We start from the raw sequence: 18,859 nt of genomic DNA, 5'->3' as shown, positions 1-18,859 counted from the left end.
GTGAGGGTTTGTTTCCTTCAGAGATATTCTGACAAAGATGAAAGGTCAATACAGAGGGCCATAAGATGTATGAACCCCCAAAGTAGTGTTTTCAGACACACTGATCATATCTTGACAGTCTATTGCTCTAGTCTATGATTTGGAAGTGTATTCCAGGATGGATAGGAACAGGGAACAAGATAAAAGGCAACTATATTAAACTTGGGAAATCCCTTCTTCTTTAGACAGATGATAAATCTGCTGAATCTATAGCGAAGAGCGGAGTGATTACATATAACATTCAGACAATCTTCCTCTTGAAAGGTTAATGGTTTAGAGTCAGTCCACTGCCTATAGGACAAATTACAACCTTGTTTCAACATGGGGCAGAATGGTAGGAGTTACCTGTAATGTAAAGATTAGAAAAATGAATTTAGACAAAACTAGGCATTGTTGAAAAATAGCAGGTGGAAGTCTCCTAGGATGCTCCAATACCAGTATCACAGTCAACAAAGCTACCTCCTATTTCCTTTACACTGTCTCTTTTAGTATTATTTTATTTCTTTATTAGGACAATTTTCCATGCTAAGGAATCACAAACAGAAGTGACAGAAAATGACAATGGTTAAAAGAGGAAGGCTGTGGAAACATAAAAGAAAGAACAGATTAGGTACCTGATACATGTCTGAAATTGCAGACCATTCTAGAAAACACAGTGAGGCCCTGTTTCAAAAACCAAACCAAACCAAACCAAATACCTGAAAACAAAATCCAAAATCTGTTTGCAGGCATTTCTCGTGAACGGACAGGAATCCACACCAAACAAGTGATTCCTTACGTTTCAGAAGTGCTGAGTTACCTCCTTCAGAGGAAAGATGGAGTCCCCAAAACATAACCACAATCACCATAAATAATAACATAATACCCAGAAGGTTCTTTGGAAGTTAGGTGGTTCATGTATCTCTCACAGCATTTATCAGAGTCAATTACCTTAGTTATCTTAGGAGAATCCAGAGCTGGGTGTGCTGTGATTGAAGGGCAGGTCACTTACCAGGGCATCTCTCCTCTTCCTCTGCTGGTTGCTCCTTCTCTGGCTTGGGTGGGCCTTTGATTTTGTGCACCAAGGCACGCAGCTTTCCTGTCCAAGAGGTGTCCTCCTCCTCTTCCTCCTGTTCCTCCAAGGGAACCCCTAGCAAGCCAGTGACAGAGTGAAAACTCAAACAGTACACAAAACTCCCCAAGCGTTAGGAAAAACGTAGAAGCTCTGCTCCCCATCTTTCTGGAAATCTCTAAAAAGCCCTCCTATGAATATTTACTTACATTATACTTTTTGGAAGTTTTTTTTTTTTAAGACAATTTCCTGTGTATCAGAACATGAAGTAATTGTAATCCTCAAACTTTGCTTTTTCTAACTCGTACTCAAAACGGGTTCTAAGGTATCTAGAAAGAGTTTAACTTTGTGTTATTTTCAATGAAAAGCTCAGCAATTTCCCATAGATCACTCAGTTCACCCAGATGTAGAGATCTATATCTATATCTCTCTATATCTATATATATCAGCAGATATAAGCCAGCAGATATATATCAACGTGGGGATTGCTGGCTTAGCATCTTTAAGGACAGACGTTACTGCTCCCTCTTCACATACTTTGTAAGTGCTAACATGTGGGAGCAGAGTCCCCTCCCCACATCATGTTAAGTAGACTGGGTGAGATGTATATGTAAGGATCAGTTCGTTTCCTTCTTTCTGCAGGGACCTGTTCCCTCTATCTTTACAAAGCTCTTCCATGCAGAAGGAATTTCAGTCACATACTCTGCCGGGCTTATCTCTGTAGCTTCCCTGACTCTTATGGTTTGGGTAGAGCCACTCCTTCAACATTGGGTATGGTAATGTCACTTTCCAAACTCTCCACTGGCTTCCTAAGGAAGGAATCGGGAACGGACTGTGTCTCAACAGCTCACCGCAGTGAATGAGAAGGTCCTCGTGGAAGTCATACAGCTCCTCCCGGATCTCCTCTGGGCAGGGGCAGTTCTCTCCCAGTTGAAAGTTGAGAAGCATGTTGATCTGAGAAGGCAAAAGAAGAATGGTTCCTTGGTTCTCAACGGCAGCCAAGGAAATGCAGATCTCATCTTAGACCCATGCCTAACATTCTTTGCAAAATCTTAACTAGCTTTTTTTTGAGGTAACATGGCCTTTATTTAAAATAGCTTTCACATTTTTTTCTGATATAAAGAGGTTATTAATTACACAAAATTTGGAGAATATCAAGGAAGAAAATTTGCTGTGACCCCACCAGCCATAGATAAGCACTGTTAATATTTTAGTTAGTATCTTTCAGACTTTCTGTATATCCACATAGATTGGGATCACACTGTAGCTATACGTTTTTTAAAACTACATTTTCTATTTATTTTACCTTGAACATTTTCTTAATGTGATTTTAATAGATACACTGCATTTTATTCTAAGGATAATTTATATATTTACATATAATAAATATATTTATATTTACAATACATTACATATAATTTACATTATAATATACACATATATTTATATTGATATATATTTATAAAAATCAATTGTTATATTTTAGTAATTTACAATTTTTGTCCTTATAACTAAATTTGCTCTGAACTTTCTTTCCTATAATTTTTGATCAAATATTTGATCATTTTCTTAGGGTGCGGTCCTAGAAGCAAAATGACTAGAGCAACAGGTTTCTACATTTTAGTGCCTTTTGATATGCACTGCCAAATTACTCTCCAGAAAGCTCACAAGAATTTGCCTTACTACCAAATTTATACAAGAGTGTGTATTACTTTGCCATTTCCATTATAATAATGTGAGTTAATACATTTTCAAACATTTTCCAATTTAATGTGGGAAAAATATCATGTCCCTGTTGCTTCAATTTGCATTTAGTTGGTAAGGATGAACTTTGTTTTTCCACACACAAAGACCAATTTTACAAGTTTTCTATTCATGTTTTTCTTCCATTTTATTGGGTACTTATCTTTTTTAAAAATGATGAGTGCTTTGGACACTTCTAGATTCTTAACTCTTTGTAATATATGCTATAAATATATTTCCTAGTTTTTAGTGAGCCTTTAATTGTGTTCACAGGGTTTTTGTTTTTGCTTTTACATGCAGGTTTATGTTCTGCAGTCAGTCTGTCATGCTTTTCCTTTACAGTTTTGTCTCAAGGATTCTTAACTGTTTTTGTGCCTCTGAGAGTGTGTTAAAATCCATGGGTTGCTTCTTAGGTTCATATTTTAATAAAATAAGACATGCAAGAATCCAAAGAAAGCAATACTGAAATCCCCTTGTCAAAATCATAAAAAACAAACCTGTGATATAAAACTGAAGTAATACTTTTTTTCCAATTTTAGTACACTTGTACTAATGATCACATTCCTCATGGGGAAGTGGTATTTGTACATAACATATCTTAGTTCTTTTTTTATCCCATTTCTTTCCTTTCCCTCTCCTTATCTCTTAATTCCCTTCCCATCTGCAAAAGATCTACCTTCCTCCTTTCTACTATCTTTTATCCTGCTCTTTATTTATATTGAGGGTTCTTATATAAGAGAAACCATGTGATATTTAAGCTTGTGGGTCTGACTTATTTCATTTGACATTATGGCAGAGTAGCAATCCACTGTGTGTAAATATGACATTTTCCTCCTTTCGTTTGTTAATGGACATTTAGGCTACTTGCAAGATTTTGCTGTTACGAATTGTGCTGCTAATAAACATGGGTATGCATGTATCATTGTAATATGATGTGTTTAATTCTTTTGGGAAGATACTACCTAGAAGGGGAATAACTTGTGAATGGAATTTCTAATTTTCAATTTCTGAGGAATCTCCACACTGATTTCCACAGTGGCTGTACTAGTTTACACTCACCTCCAACTTAGAAGGGCTCCTTTGTCCCACACCCTCACCAGTAGTTGTTATTACTTGATTTCTTGATGGTCCATTCTTCCTGGCATAAAATGGAATCTCAGTGTTGTTTTAATTCACATTTCTCTAATGCTTGTAGTGCTGAACATTTTTTCAAGTATTTATTGGCCATTTGTACTTCTTCTGAGGAATGTCTGTTCATTTCACTTGCCCATTTTTTGATTGGTCTTTTATTTTTTGGGGGGGCTAATCTTTCTAAGTTCTTTATATATTCTAGATATCAGTCCTCTGAAGAATAGCTGACAAAGTCTTTTTTCTCATTCTGTAGGTTGTCTTTTCATTATGTTGGTTGTTTGCTTTGCTGGGCAGAAGCTTTTTAATATGAGCTGATCCCATTTGTTACTCTTGGTATTATTTCTTCTGAAATTAGGATTAGTAAAGCTTCTTTATTAACCCAGATAAAGAGAGCTAGTGGCTGCTGTAATTTTTTTTTTTTTTTTGGTGGTAGTGGGGATTGAACCTAAAGCCTCTGCACTGAGCTATGTTCTCCACCCCTTTTAATTTTTTAAATTTGAGACTGCATTGATGAGTCACTAAATTGCCCAGGCTGGGCTTCAATTTGGGATACTCCTGCCTCAGCCTCCCAAAGTGCTGGGAATGTAGGCATGTGCCATCACGCCTGGTTAATCACTGTCATCTTGAAGGAGTGATGAGTGTAAGTGATAATTCTAAATATTGTAACCACTGTAATGTGACATAAAAAGATGTGCAATTCCTGTTAGTGACAAAGGTAGGTACTTGTTTTGCTGCTATCAGAGATTAGTGAAAGCTAAGCTGCTATTTATTTCTCATCTAGTTTCCCAGACATTGAGCTCTTCCCACAATGACAACAACCCTAGGTTGGTGAGCATCTGGAGGGATTTCAGAAATTAAGTAGAGGCAATCTTGTCCTTTCTGCTTTTTTCAGCCATGATAATCCTACATCAGGCAAAGAGGTATTTTCTCCATCTGTTAAAATCTGCAACCTCTTAACAAACTTTGAATTTTATTTAACATTATTAGGAAGAATCTTGTTCAAAGCTTCTTCTGCAATCATTTTTTGGAAGTGGATAGAGGTTTTGTAATAAAATAATATCCCTTAAATAGGTTGGAAAGTCATTTTTGTGCTTTTCCCAGGATGTTAAATTATGTTAATTAAATCAATAACATGTAAGTTGTTTTTTAAGTAAATGTAAGATATTAAGATCTGGTTTCAGAGTCACAGAACTAATTTCTTTTCTGAAAGATCTTTCCTTTGGTGAATAAAGATAGGTAATGAAGAAGTCAAATTATCATTATTTGCAGATGACATGATACTCTATATAGAAGACCCCAAGAACTCCACCAAAAGTCTTCTAGACTTAATAACCAAATTCAGTCAAGTAGCTGGTTACAAGGTCAACACACAAAAATCAATAGCTTTCCTCTACACAAATGACAGACTGAGAGAGAAATAGGGCAAATAATTCCTTTCACAATAGCATCCAAAATACTGAAACACCTAGGAATCAACCTAACAAAAGAAATCAAAGACCTCTTCTCTGAAAACTATGGCACTCTGAAAAGAGAGATTGAAGATGATATCAGAAAATGGACAGACATCCCCTGCTCCTGGGTAGGAAGGATTAATGTAGTGAAAATGGCCATACTTCCAAAACTGCTATATAGATTTAATGCAATTCCAATTGAGATTCCAGCAGCATACTTCATAGACCTTGAGAAAACAATCCAAAAATTCATTTGGAAGAAGAAGAGACCCAGAATAGCAAAAGCAATTCTAGGTAACAGAGACATGGCAGGGGGTATCACAATCCCCAACCTGCAACTCTACTACAAAGCTACTGTGATAAAAACAGCTTGGTACTGGCAAAGAAACAGACTTGAGGACCAGTGGAACAGATCAGAAGATGCAGAAACAACGCCAGACACACTCAGCCATCTCATCTTCAATAAAGGAGCCAAACACCCTCACTGGAGGAAAGATAGCCTCTTTAATAAATGGTGCTGGAAAAACTGAGCTTCAACTTGCCAAAGATTAAAACTAGACCTGTATCTCTCATCATGCACTAAACTAAAATCAAAATGGATTCAAGATCTAAATATTAAAATAGAAACTCTGAACCAGTTGGAACAGAGGTTAGGTAGAACCCTTGAAGACATCGGTGTAGGAAAAGATTTTATGAACAAAACCTCAGTTGCCTGTGAACTAGTACAAACAATCAACAAGTGGGATCTCTTCTTATTTAAAGGCTTCTGCACAGCAAGAAAAACCACCAGCAGTGTGAAGAGACAATCCACAATGTGGGAAAAAATCTTCACCTGTTCTTCCTCAGACAAAGGTCTACTATCTCGAATCTATAAAGAACTTAAAAAGATCAGACCTCCCAAATTTAAAGACCCAATCCGAAAATGGGCATCTGAAATGAACAGACATTTCTCAGACAAAGAAGTAGAAATAGCAAATAAATACATGAAAAAAATGTTCAACATCACTGGTCATTCGAGAGATGCAAACGAAAACAACGCTGAGATTCCACTTCACTCCAGAAAGAATGGCTGCTATCATGAAATCAACCAAAAACAAATGCTGGCGGGGCTGTGGGGAAAGAGGAACCCTGCTCCACTGCTGGTGGGAGTGTAGACTGGTGCAAGCACTGTGGAAATCAGTATGGAGATACCTCAAAGAACTAGGACTGGAAGTCCCATTTGACCCTGCTATTCCACTGCTGAGATCTTCCCCAAAGAATTAAAAGAATCATACCACAGCGATATATGTGTATCCATGTTCATAGAAGCACAGTTTGTGATAGCTAAAACTTGGAAATAGCCCAAATGCCCATCAACTGGAGACTGGATAAAGAAAATGTGGTGCTTTTATAAAATGGAGTACTACTCAGCCATAAAAAATGAGAAATTAGAGACATTTATAGCTAAGTGTATGCACATTGAGGTGATACTTTTAAGTGAAATAAATAGGACACACATGAATAAATTCCGAATAGTTTCTCTGGTGTGAGAAACTGAAAGTGTAAATAAGGACTAAATGTATAATAGGTAATGTGAAATAGGAAGAAAAGGGGCAAAGGGGAAGGAAGTGGGAGGGCTAGGGGAAAGGATAGAAGGGAATGGGATTAATATGAGAAAATGGAAAAATAGGAACAAAATCTTTGTAAATAGGGAGGAATGGAGGGGTTGAAGGGAGGGCCGGGCAAGGGTGAAAAATAAGAACCAAGAGAGACTATGTAAAGGTGCAAATTTCCAATGATGAATGTCATTATACTGTATACCTAAAATGTACCAATGATTAGAATGAATAATCGATAATGCAAAATAGGAAGAAAAGGTCCAAAGGGGTAGGGGTAGTGGGAGGGGCGGGGGAAAGGAAAGAAGGGAAAGGAAAAATGATGAGAAATGGAAAAAATGGAAATAACGTCTTTGAAAAAAAAAACAACAACCATCTTTCCTTTGGTGAAACACGCTGGAAGCAGCAGCCCCCTGCCTGCAGGGTGTGAAGATGAAGGAGGGAGAGATAAACAGCAGAATTTTCTTCTGTAGCTCCCACCTCTAACGAAGCCCTATGGAAGTGAAAAGCTAGCTGACTATGCTAGCTTAGTCAACAACCATGGGACCAATCTTGGTTTTATCTTCTTTTGCACTTAGATACATCTCTCAAGGATTTTTTCATACTCTGAATCTCTGGATATTGGAACCAAAACCTTTATTTTCTCTTCAAAGAGTGTGGAAGAATATTACCAAGTACAAATGTCCAGTGAAGTATCTGAAAAAAATGTTCAGCACCCTTGGTCATTAAAGGAATGCAAGTCAAAACAACACTGAGATTCTACCTTATTCCAGTAAGAATGGCTATTGTCAAGGACTCAAAAAACAACAAATGCTGGCAAGGTTTTGGGGAAAAAGGAACCCTTCTACACTGTTGGTGGGAATGTAAACAAGGATGACCATTATGTAAATCAGTATGGAAAATTCTTCAAAAAGTGAAAAATAGAAATTCCATTTGACCCAGCTATTTTCCCTTCTAGGTATCTTCTCCAAACAGTTAAAGACATCATATTACAGTGATATATACATACTTGTGTTCATAGCAAAACTCACAAGTGCTAAATCACGGAAGAGGCCTGTATGTTCTTCAGCAGATGAAAGAATAAGGAAACTGTGGTATATACACATATTGGAGTACCACCTAGCCACAAAGGGTAAATTTGAGTCATTATATAGGAAAATAGGTGGATCTTGACACCATAAGACCATAATACAAGTGAAATAAATGAGGCACAGGTTAAATATCACATGGTTTCTCTAATATGAAAGACCCCAAATATAAATAATTAAAAGAACAAAATAAAAGAGATGGTAGGAAATAGGGAGATAGACCCTATGCAGATGGGAAAGGGATCTGGGGAAGGAGGGAGAGCAGGAACAGGGGCCAAGGGAAGGAGAGTAAAATGAGCAAGCTATAATAAGGATATGTACCAGTTCCCCAAATGAATGTGACTATGTAAAACAAACATATACTACTACCAAAACTGTTTTCATAAAAATCTCTCCTGGAAAAAACCTCTAATTTCCATGCATACTATTTTTTAAAGTGATTCTGTGTTGCTGATCTCTGAAATTGGTCTAAATCTGCGATGTCCTTCAACAACATTAAATGCTTTCTTACACTGAGAACTGTCTGGCTTGGTTCCCTCTAGAGGCAACTCCTCTGGGAGGGGTGGCAGATGGGACAGCTGAGGTTCTTAGCAGTCAGTGTTCATTTTATTCTTAGACCAGCAACATCAGCATTACCAGAAATCTAGCTAAAAAGGCAAATTCCTGGGCCTCACTCTAGACTGATGAATTAGAGACCCTGTTTTATTAAGCCCTCCAAGTGGTTCCACTCAAGAATCACTAGTCTAAGGGAAGAACTCGAGTTACCTACTTACAGAATGTTGTGTCAGAGGACTGTTTAGAAGCCTCGGGTAGGAGGTGATAGGGATTTGGAGTGAGTAGAGAGCAGGTCTGGGGCCAGAAAGGGAAAATGAACAGTGAGAGCTCACACTGTCCTGCCAGGAGCCAGGCCCATGAGGACAGGGTTGGATGGATAACTCTGGTGCCGGCTGGGATAAAGAGATGCCAGAAAAATGTGTAGACTGCACTCACTGACCACTGACCAAAGGTCCCAGAGCAAGGCATGAAGCAGATGCAAATACTTTGAACATTAAAACATGGTAGTCCAGGGAGTACCTACAGAGGGCTTATTCTACAGCAGGCATCATGCTAAGCAATCTAAATAAATTATCTCATGGGTTCTCACAGGGACCCTGGGAGGGAGGTACAAACATTACCTACATATTGAGCTGAGAAACCAGACATAGAGTGGTCACGTGTCCAAGACCACACAGTGAGGGAATTCGGAGCTCTGCAGTCTGAAGTCAACACTGCGATTGTAATCACCATGTCTTTCCCCTTCCCATTATTCCTAAACACATAAGCCAGCATTTGCCTAGTGACATGGGGAACACTCATGCCCACTGCCAGCCTAAGAGCAACTGGTCACATCTGCAAATTCTGCAAGAGTCATTCCTGGGAGGTGACAGGGGAAACAGCACAACGATCCATTCTAATGAATCCAAAGGGTCTTCTAATTTTGCACAGGAGAGGGCAATGAGCTTTGCCTTCTCTTTAGCAAGGCCAGTATCATTCCAGTGAGTCTTTTAAAAGCCAAGATATGTGGTTCATTTATAAGCCAATATAAATATCTATGTTCTATAAAATAGGTTGGAAAAGTAATTGGATGAAGCTGTAGTTGCACCATTAACAAAATAGTGGTAATTATACTGACAACAATTTATGAATAGAAGACATTAAATATATATAATATCCAAAGATCTTTTTTCAGAGACAGAAAATTAATTTCTTCATTGAAAGATCTGTCTTCTCTTTTGAACACTTCAGGAGCAGTGTCCAACCAGCCTGCAGGTTATAAGAGCCGTGCTGAGAAGTGAGATGCATGGAAACTATTATTCTTAAACATGTCCCTCCCTCATTTAGAAGTTTCTTACCAGCATTTTGACTATTCTCACAGAAGCCTTCCCATCTGGGTAAGGCTAGCTACAGGTGGAGTGCTGCAAAGAATTAATACAACACATTGCAAAGCATGACTCATTCGTCGTATCCCATTTTCCAGGCTACCTGGGCTGGGATGGCTTTGTTAGTGAGCCATGGCCACTGGGTGAGGGGGTCTGGACATGCACGAGGAAGACTGTGTACCAACCCTCAAGGCAGGGCCTACTGACCATACTCTGTGGGTCACTCATAGAGAGGTAGGGACTTTGGAAGGGATGGCAAGAATTCTTCTGAGTGTGGATTCCTGCTGAGGTGAAAGGTAAATCCCAACAGTGGTCTGGTCTTTAAAATCACTGATAAAGGGTAGGTAGGACAAGGTGAGGGGAGAGAGAAAGCCTTGCCCTACACTTAGCTTAGCTAGTGTTCCTTCCCTACCCAAGATACTGGGCACGTATTCTTAGTCATCATCTGCACAGGCAAGGGCTGTCTCCTTGTGCCATGGTGGATCTTACAATCTTCTCAGCTCTTGCTGCTGCCCCAGACAGCATAAAGATAACATGAGCCCACTCTGTGTGTTTCAGGTTCTCAGTCCAGGAAGGGGTTCTCACCTGCTCCTGTGGGGGTGAGCGGAACTCCTTGGTCTTCCGGGCAGTCAGGGCTGCAGACATGTTCAGGGCCTGCATGAGCTCATTGTAGCGGAACTTCTGATTTGCCTGCAGCTTGGAGACATAAATGTCACCAAATGCCACAATGGCCTCCACTCGGTGCTGCAGCTCACAGTCACAGAGATAGCTAAGGAGCTCACACATCTGCAAAAAAGTATATATGTATACATGCTAATTAGCCTCACTTGATGTTTACTGATGAAGACTCCAGCACTCCCATTTTACAGATTATGATACTGAGACTTACACAACTGAAGTAACTTGTGTGGTGTCACACTGTAAGTAACCACAAAGCTATTACTTGAATCCAAATCAGCCTGAATTCAGAGACCAGCTATTTACCCTTAGGACAGGGGAATAAGAGGAAAAAGAGCTTCCTAGAGGCAGAGTACAACTGCTTATGGAGGAAAAAAAATGAAATCTCTAAGAAAATGTTTTCCCAGAGTACTCCGCACAACTGCCTTCCTTTCTGATGCCTTCCAGTCCTGGAGGATGAATTGAGGTGTTTCTTGTCCTCCCTATCTTTCACTGTTGTCACTGATCTGCACTGTTTGTGATTAGTTCTTTGGTGGCATTACTATTACTATAAAAAGTACTTTAAAACTTTTTAAGTTGCTATTTTAAAAAAGATACTAAAACTGGGTGTCAGATCACTGTAAGAAGTTGAGGGAAATAAAAAGTCGAGCATGTTGCACTCAAGTTGTTTTCCAGTTACAGTCAGTCGTGACTCACTCCATGACAGGAGCACATCTTGAGAAATCCAGCATGAGGTGAACCCTTGGGTGAATCCCACAGTGTACTTACACAAACTCAGTGGTTACAACATCACTAGATGAGGTGATTTCATGGGACCACCATCGTATAGGATCCACTGCTACTGAAATATCATCATGGAGCACATGAGTGTGCCTCTAAACTGAACTTTACTTAAAAAAACCTCTTAAACTAGTGATTACAGATACTGTTTTCTAGTTGTCATCTATGCAACAAAGAACTTCATGTGCCAGCCAGCAGACTTATGCTAAATGAAAGTCTTGGCTGTACATCAGAATGGTACATTTATGTTTCAATACAATGCCTAAGGTATATATATTTGCAGTTTTTAATTTCTCTTCTACATGCAGTGTCTTGATTGACCACCTACAAATCCCATCACATTAGATGAGAGATTTTACTGTAGTTTACCTTGCTATATTTTATGATAAAACATTTCATATTCTACTTTATGAAATATATTCTAATATTTTATTATATCATCCACATTTTACAAACAATAAAGCTAAGGGTCTGGCTGGTTATTAACAGGCCAGTTCACAGAGCTAGTAAGCAGCCAGGGAGCAGGGTCTGAATTTCAGGCATGGCTGACATAGGGTCCCTGAACTGGGACAGACTGTTCTACTCGGCTCAGCTTTCTCTTTTCCCTGAGCCCATTTGAAAAACTATCCCTGGCCGATCACTGAGGTTAGCTGGCCTCTGAAAAAGCTATGTTTTCAGCAGTGTCAAGTTCCTACATCATGCTGGGGCAGCTCCATGGCTGTCCTCTGTAGCTCAGGTGGCAGTTACACGAATGTCGGGCTTGCAGGGCTATATCAGTGTGGCTGCACGAGCACAGACCCAGTGAGAGCAGATGGGGGTGGGTCACCCTCTAAGCCAGTTCCTTGAGTCCCTCTGCAGTCAAAGGCTCCCCCTTCTCTCTAGATGCAGAGCCTACGAGTAGACACTTGAGCTCCAAAGACTAAGGGATAGGTGCAAACCCATCACTGGCACTAGAGAACATTTCAAAAGCATGTGCCTTGTTGAAAAGGGTTATTTTTTTTCACTTTGGCTAGGGGAGGGTGAGGGAAACATTCCGTGTCAGAAATGAGCATTGGCCAAGACCTCTCCTCCTGCACATCTCAGCTGCACTCTTTAGGCAGCAGGTTGGAGTCAGTGCCCACAGTCCTTCCTCACTACCAAGGTGTGCCCTCTCCCTCCTGCCCTTTCCCAGGGTATGAGCTTGTCTGCTGGGAGTTACCTGCAGCTTGACGGATTCAGGTAGCCGGGTCTGCAACAAGCCTTTGACTGGAGCCTCCTTGCTGGCCTTTTCCCCAGCTTCCACTGCCTTTTCCTCCACTTGGTTTACTTCCTCCTTTTCTGCTCTCTCCTCTGTCTCCCCACTGTGCTCCCCAAACACAGAGGGATCAATCAGGAGCAGGATTTGGCGAACATCATCATCATCAAAAACACCCATGATCAGCAGGGTTCCAATGAGCTTCAGCACAGGCACAAACTGGAACTCCACGGACCCCCCCACGGGGTCTCGGATGTGGGCCCCACTACAGTGCACTGCCTCCTTCAGCATGCTCAGTGCCTTTGTCTTGAGAATCTCCAAGGGGATCTCTGGGCTCTGCTTCTGGTGCTCCTCAACGGTCACAACGAAGCAAGGGGTAGAGAACTTGAAGCCTGGCTTGAGACACGTTCTCAGACCCACCCCAGGCAGCCCATGCCTCTTGGACTCATCTGGGTATAAGCGGATATTCCTGGTGGTGCCGGTGATCGGGATAATGTACTCATTTTTCATCATCAGCTTCCGCTCCTTAGCATTGGCCAGGTGGATGCTAATGAGCAGGTCATAGAAACCAGAGCGCAGGAGGCCCGGGAGGTACTTGTTGTCAATGGTGTAGAAGAGCTGTGAGAGATCCACGTGGCTGCACAGGGCATAGGCAACCCGGCTGTTTCCTAGGGCACACACGGCACTGTACAGCCTCAGTGTGTGGTAGTGGAACCGCATCAGGTCTTCCTGCTCACAGAGCTCCAGGATGTCCACACACCTGAGGGGGCACAAACAATTAGGCGCTCCACAGGAGAGGGCAGCAGGCTTCAGCCTAGCCTTGCTCTCCGAATCCCCAGGGATTTCAACCAGCCTTGCCAAACCAGGAGGGGTAGAAGGATGCAGGAGTCTCTGCTGCACCTTCTCTAATGGACTGCAATCCACATCCTAGTTCCTGATAGTCTACCATATCTAACTACGAGGCTGTCAAAAGCCTATAAAACTTAAAATCCACTGGCTTACCAAAGATGAAAGTTCTCTCAATTACAGAAAACTCCAACTTCCCCCAACAAAAAAACACTCAGGTGTGAGAGTGGGTGACTTGGTCTTCTTATTTGTAGATTCAAGTGGATCCTCCATTTCCAGATATAAAAGCTGCTCAGAAGATGTAGCTGAGGCTTCTGTCAATCTACCATCCACATCATCTGTGTTATCTTCACTGTCACTGGAGAAAAACCTATTTTACCCTCCCCTGGGCAGTTTAATGATTCTACTTCCAAACACAGTATTTCTTATCAATTTTTAAAAGCTATTTTACAAAAAGTGTTATTCTACTTTAAAATATAACAAGCACTGCTAAATATCTAGAACTAGATTTTTCATATGAGAACTTGGCCACTATGCATACAGAATTGCAATGAAACTGCTACTGTAGCAGCGGTTAGCATCTGTATGTGACCATTCCGGCCCTGAGCCATTCCCTCCTCACTTCCCTCTCTTCTGCCTTCACCCCAGTGGAAAAGGATAGGCATATGTAACGCCCAGAGACGGCTGAATCCAAAATTCATTTACAGAGGACAAGTTTTTCCATGAATTTCAACACGAAGTGTATACAATGTGCTAACTTTACTAGTTACTTTGTCATTCACTAGCCACCTCTTTAACATCTAGGGACTAGATGTTGTAAAATTTGGTCTCATTTGCCCATTATATATACTATCTACACGGCAAAACAAAACCCACAAAACATACGGAAAAACAGTGTCTGAAAATGTCCAAGTTCAAACACACTAACACACTACTTACTGAGACCAGCTAGCAAATCAGCTCACTTGCTCCTTCCTGACTGCCTGTGTGTTGCTTGCTTGTTTGTTCGGGTCTCAGGTTCAGCCTCTATCTGCTTAGACTTTCATTTTGTCCTGCTCCTCATCCTGGGCCTGGTGACCTCCCCCTTCCCTGAACTTGCCTGTCCTGCCCATGATCCAAGAGAGGTCTAAGTGGCAGCTATGAGGTAGTGTATACTGCCACTGTCCATATCACTCTACTCTGTAGTCAAAGAGATCAAGGAATAACAACATCCACAATAATAAAGTTTATTTAATCCTCATTATGTCTAGGAACTATATCAGATTTTGTATACCCATACCCAATCTCATTTTATCTTCTCCCAGCAACACTTCAGGTGGGCCCTTCTCTCACAGCCTGGCAGAGGAGACAGGTTTGGAGTGCATGGGCAACATACCCATAGACATGCAGCCAGAAAGTGTTGGTTCTGGGACATTTTCTGTAATCGAAGAGTGCCTCTTAACCAAGGGACACCAGGAGCCTGATTCTTGGTTCTCTAACTCAAGCCAGGTATGGCTCATTCTTCCTCTCTTTTTCAAAAAATAATGCATATTTCAGAGTCACTAAGTTTTTAATGAAATGTTCCCTGATCCCAAGCACTAGGAGCGACAATGAAAGTCTTAAAGCAGGCACATCACAGTGTATCACATCTTAAAGCAGGCACATCACAGTAATGGAAATAAGGAAGGGAAAGAATAGACACTGAAATGCTGGGGAAATCAGCAATCATTTTGGGACTGAGCAGGGTCCAATGAGGATGCTCCTAGCTCCCTCCTGGGCTTGCCTGGCCCTGCCTCACCTGCCTCCCTGGCCTTCCCCTTCCCCTGTGGGCCTGTGCGGTACCTGTTCTCCTCTGGAATGTGGAGCGCCATCATTTGGAGGGGCTCCAGGCACTGCACCACCCAGCCATGGCGCTCGCTCACCCGCTCTGTCTCCACCTTCAGGAAGCTGTTGGGCATGCGGCTCCAGAGCACTGGCTGGATGGTTTGGACATCCAGCCGAGGAGGACACTGAGGGACTGGGTTCTTCTCTTCACTCTTAAATATGGCCGCAGACAAGGGCATTGCATTCTGGGACAAGGTGAAAAGGCATTAGAGAAGAAAAGAGATGTGCAAAACACACAAATCCAGGGGGCTGGATCATGCACCTGGCCTATGATAATCAATATGATTATTATAAATTAAAAGGGAGACATATGTGTCCAGGGGACCTCTGAGGGCCTTTGCTAGCATTAATAGGGCCTTGCACAATGGGTTCTATGAAGATTAACTTTTTTCAGCACCTAACAGAGGCGGGGGGAGGAGAAAAAGAGAGTGAGTGATCTGTTATCTGAATTTCCCAGGAACTTGTAGGGACTAGGGGAGAGGGCAAGGAGATGGTGAGAAGCGAAAGACTTCCCCTGTCTTCTGAGGCCTGGATTGTCCCCTTAGTGTTCCCTGCTGCCTTCTCTTGTTAGATGAGGGGACAGATAAATACCTTCAGCTTGCCAAGTTCAAACTGAAACAGAGAAGTGCTTGTAGGCTGCAGGAAGACAGCTGGAAACACTTTGGTGTTGGGTTCCACCTGGAAACCAAAACAAATTGAGACATTTCCCAGAGCAATAAAATCACAGCTTGTTAAACTGTTGGGTGTTTTAGTTAATACCCTCATTTTACTATCAGCTGTTGAGAGGACAGCTAGCTGGCTGCTCAGGATTTCTCAGGGTGTACTGTCTCAGTGGAGACTGTCACTGCTCCCTGCTTTAAATACTCTCTAGTTTGGGCTAAACAGTCTCACACTTTCAGCTTCCTTTCTCAGTATCTGTAACCTGCAGCAGGGGGACAGGTGAGGAGCTACTCATTGTCACTAAACGGCAAGGCCTGTTGCTGGTTGCTGAACAACACGATGTGCTTGTTCTTCTGCGTGGAGACACCTGGCACCTGGCAGCACCAATGGTTACCAGGCCTGCCTGGATGTGAGGATGACCCAGAAGATTTTCTGAAGGCTAATGGACTCCGGCACAACAAGGCCAGGGACACTCAAGAGCAGTGTTCTTGACCTCAGTAGTACTGACATTTTGGGTGAGGTGACTTTCTGTTGGGAAAACTGACCCATCATTGCCCTCTCTGCAGTAAAGGTCTGTAACATGCTCTACTCGACCGCAGTCGTGACAACCAGTGAGGTCCCCTGACGCTGCCAAATGCCCCGTGGAGGCAGCAGCATTCCCAGTTGAGGACTGCTGCTCTACAGGCAAAGACCATGCGGTGTTTTACTACAACAATGTGAAAAAACAATGCTATCTCCAGAGCCCATTTCTCCTTCAACCCTCTGGGTTCCTCTGTGCTATTTCTTCATCCTTTTCTCCTTCTTTACAATTTCAGCTTTTATGTTAAAGGGGTTGATTGCCTTCCAGCTCCATCTAGGACGAGGCATGTGGATTTACTTTCTTATGGCATCAGGGGCTCACTTTTGCTGTACTAGAGGACTCCCAGCAGATACAATTCTATAATGTTTCTAATAGTTTGTGGAAGACCATGAAGACATGAATTCTACTCTCAAGCTGAGATGTTATTTCTATACCTGAAGCCTTTTGTTTTTAAGCAAATACAGACATTGGAAAATTCCTGCCTACAAATGGCGGGCGTACTAGACGAATGCTAACAATGAGTTACTCCGTTGTATAATCTCCTGTGGAACCTGTTATGTTCCTAGCAGATAAAATGTGGCAAAGATATGAGCATCATCACTTCTTAGATTATGTGATGTTGTATAGGAGCCCATACCAGCAAAACTGAGGAGATTCTCCAGCTGGCTATAGAGAAACAGGCCGCTGTGTTGTAAGGGGGCCCATGAAAGGGTCACATTCCAAGGAATTCCAGAGGAACTCAGAGTGCACCCCAGCTGCAGCCAGGGGAAACAGGGCCCCAGTTCTACGAACGCAGGCACCTGGATTCTGCAAACAATCACATACATTGAAAAGGACTCTGAGCTTTAGAAAAGACTGCAGCCTGACCGACAAAGACCACTTGCCAGACACCTTGATTTTGGGCTTATGAGAACCTGAGGGCCCAGGCAAGCCTGCAGAGCTGTGAATTAATAAACACAGGTTGTTTTAAGCTGCTAATTTTATGGCAACTTGTTAGACAGCATAAAAATGTCGATACAAGTGGTTTCACAGCCAGGTCAGTTAGTCTGATGACAAATCTTAGCAAGCACTCACTAGGGGCCAGGTGCTGTTTGATGCACAGTGAACATGAGGTGGCTTCTACTCTCGAGACTGCACCTGCTGGACTAGGAGTGCCCATTCTAATGGAAGGAGCAGCCAGCCTGGAGTCAGAGTTGCCACCACACTGCATGAACTCTGTTCCTTTCATATTTAAGGCTCTTTTTATCACCAGCTGATCTATTTTGTCCTTGAGGTAATAGATACTATGTTTCTAATCACGCACCAAGGTCAGGGCACAGGAACTGGACAGACTGGAAAGCTAAGCAGTCTCGTAAATCTGAATCTCACTGCTGTTTCTGCCCTCAGAGCCATGGGGCTGGCATGGCAATCACTGAGGATTATTTCTTGAATGTACATTTGAGTTCTCATTTCTCCACTGATTGCATTAAGTGGGACAGAAAAAGGTTTTCAAATTGCATGGAACCATTTAATGGGGAGGTCTAGAAACATTGAGAGAATCCTCTCATTATGTTGGTGACTATTCCTTTCTGAATTGAAAGCCAGTGTGTAAATATTGCTGGCCTGTTCCTCTTGAGATAATTGAAAAATGAAAATGGATACAGCTGCAGAATAACAATGATCTGACTGCCAGGAACCAGACACATGGCTGGACATGTCTTGCTGGCTGTGGAAGGGACTGCCTGGGTGTGGGTTTCCTGAGCATCCAGATGGAACCCCGATACTCTGCTACTCCCCACAGCATTGGTTTGGGTAGGCAGCAGGACTGGGGCTGCTGGTCAGAGTGAGCAGCATTTATGTGCATACAATAAAGAAGGCCACTCCAGGAGAGGTGCTGACACCCAGCTCAGAGAGGACAACTGTCCAGCCTGTCATCCGGGAGTCACTGTGAAAGATAAGATGGAGGTGCCACAATGTCCTCCTCTTGGTTGTTACATCTCAACATCCTGGGTTGTTCCCTGAGGCAGGCAAGTCATTGTTGCTTGCAAATGCCATCTTTCCGTTGTTTTTAATTCATTAATACTTGTGGACCTCCAAAGTCCAGCTAGATTTAAAAGTCATTAGATGCTCTGAGTTTTCTGCAGCTCGGGGAGGACCCTTTAGTTCAACTCATTTCAAAAGTTAATGGGAAAAAGCTAATGGATTCTGAAGGGCGGCAGTAA

The 18,859-nt window shown here is 42.0% G+C and overlaps 1 protein-coding gene across 4 annotated transcripts in view; it reads right to left on the bottom strand.

Moving 5' to 3' along the window:
* The window catches only part of Ryr3 (ryanodine receptor 3), a 565,647-nt gene that overhangs the window by 194,324 nt on the left and 352,464 nt on the right, over positions 1-18,859 (bottom strand). For all 4 annotated transcript variants that reach the window (XM_087207455.1, XM_087207452.1, XM_087207454.1 and 1 more), the window contains exons 33-38: positions 16,010-16,096; positions 15,377-15,603; positions 12,674-13,469; positions 10,603-10,803; positions 1,942-2,044; positions 1,031-1,168 (exon numbers count right to left, since the gene is read on the bottom strand). In XM_087207455.1, coding sequence (XP_087063581.1) covers positions 1,031-1,168; positions 1,942-2,044; positions 10,603-10,803; positions 12,674-13,469; positions 15,377-15,603; positions 16,010-16,096 — 1,552 coding nt within the window. The remainder of the gene's footprint in view (positions 1-1,030; positions 1,169-1,941; positions 2,045-10,602; positions 10,804-12,673; positions 13,470-15,376; positions 15,604-16,009; positions 16,097-18,859) is intronic.

This window comes from Heterocephalus glaber, unplaced genomic scaffold, assembly GCF_053883595.1.
Source record: "Heterocephalus glaber isolate CG9 unplaced genomic scaffold, H.glaber_assembly_v1.0 deba00000809, whole genome shotgun sequence".
Taxonomy (NCBI): domain Eukaryota; kingdom Metazoa; phylum Chordata; class Mammalia; order Rodentia; family Bathyergidae; genus Heterocephalus; species Heterocephalus glaber.
Note: the sequence above shows the minus strand (reverse complement) of the source record. Positions and strands in the feature narration are given on the sequence as shown.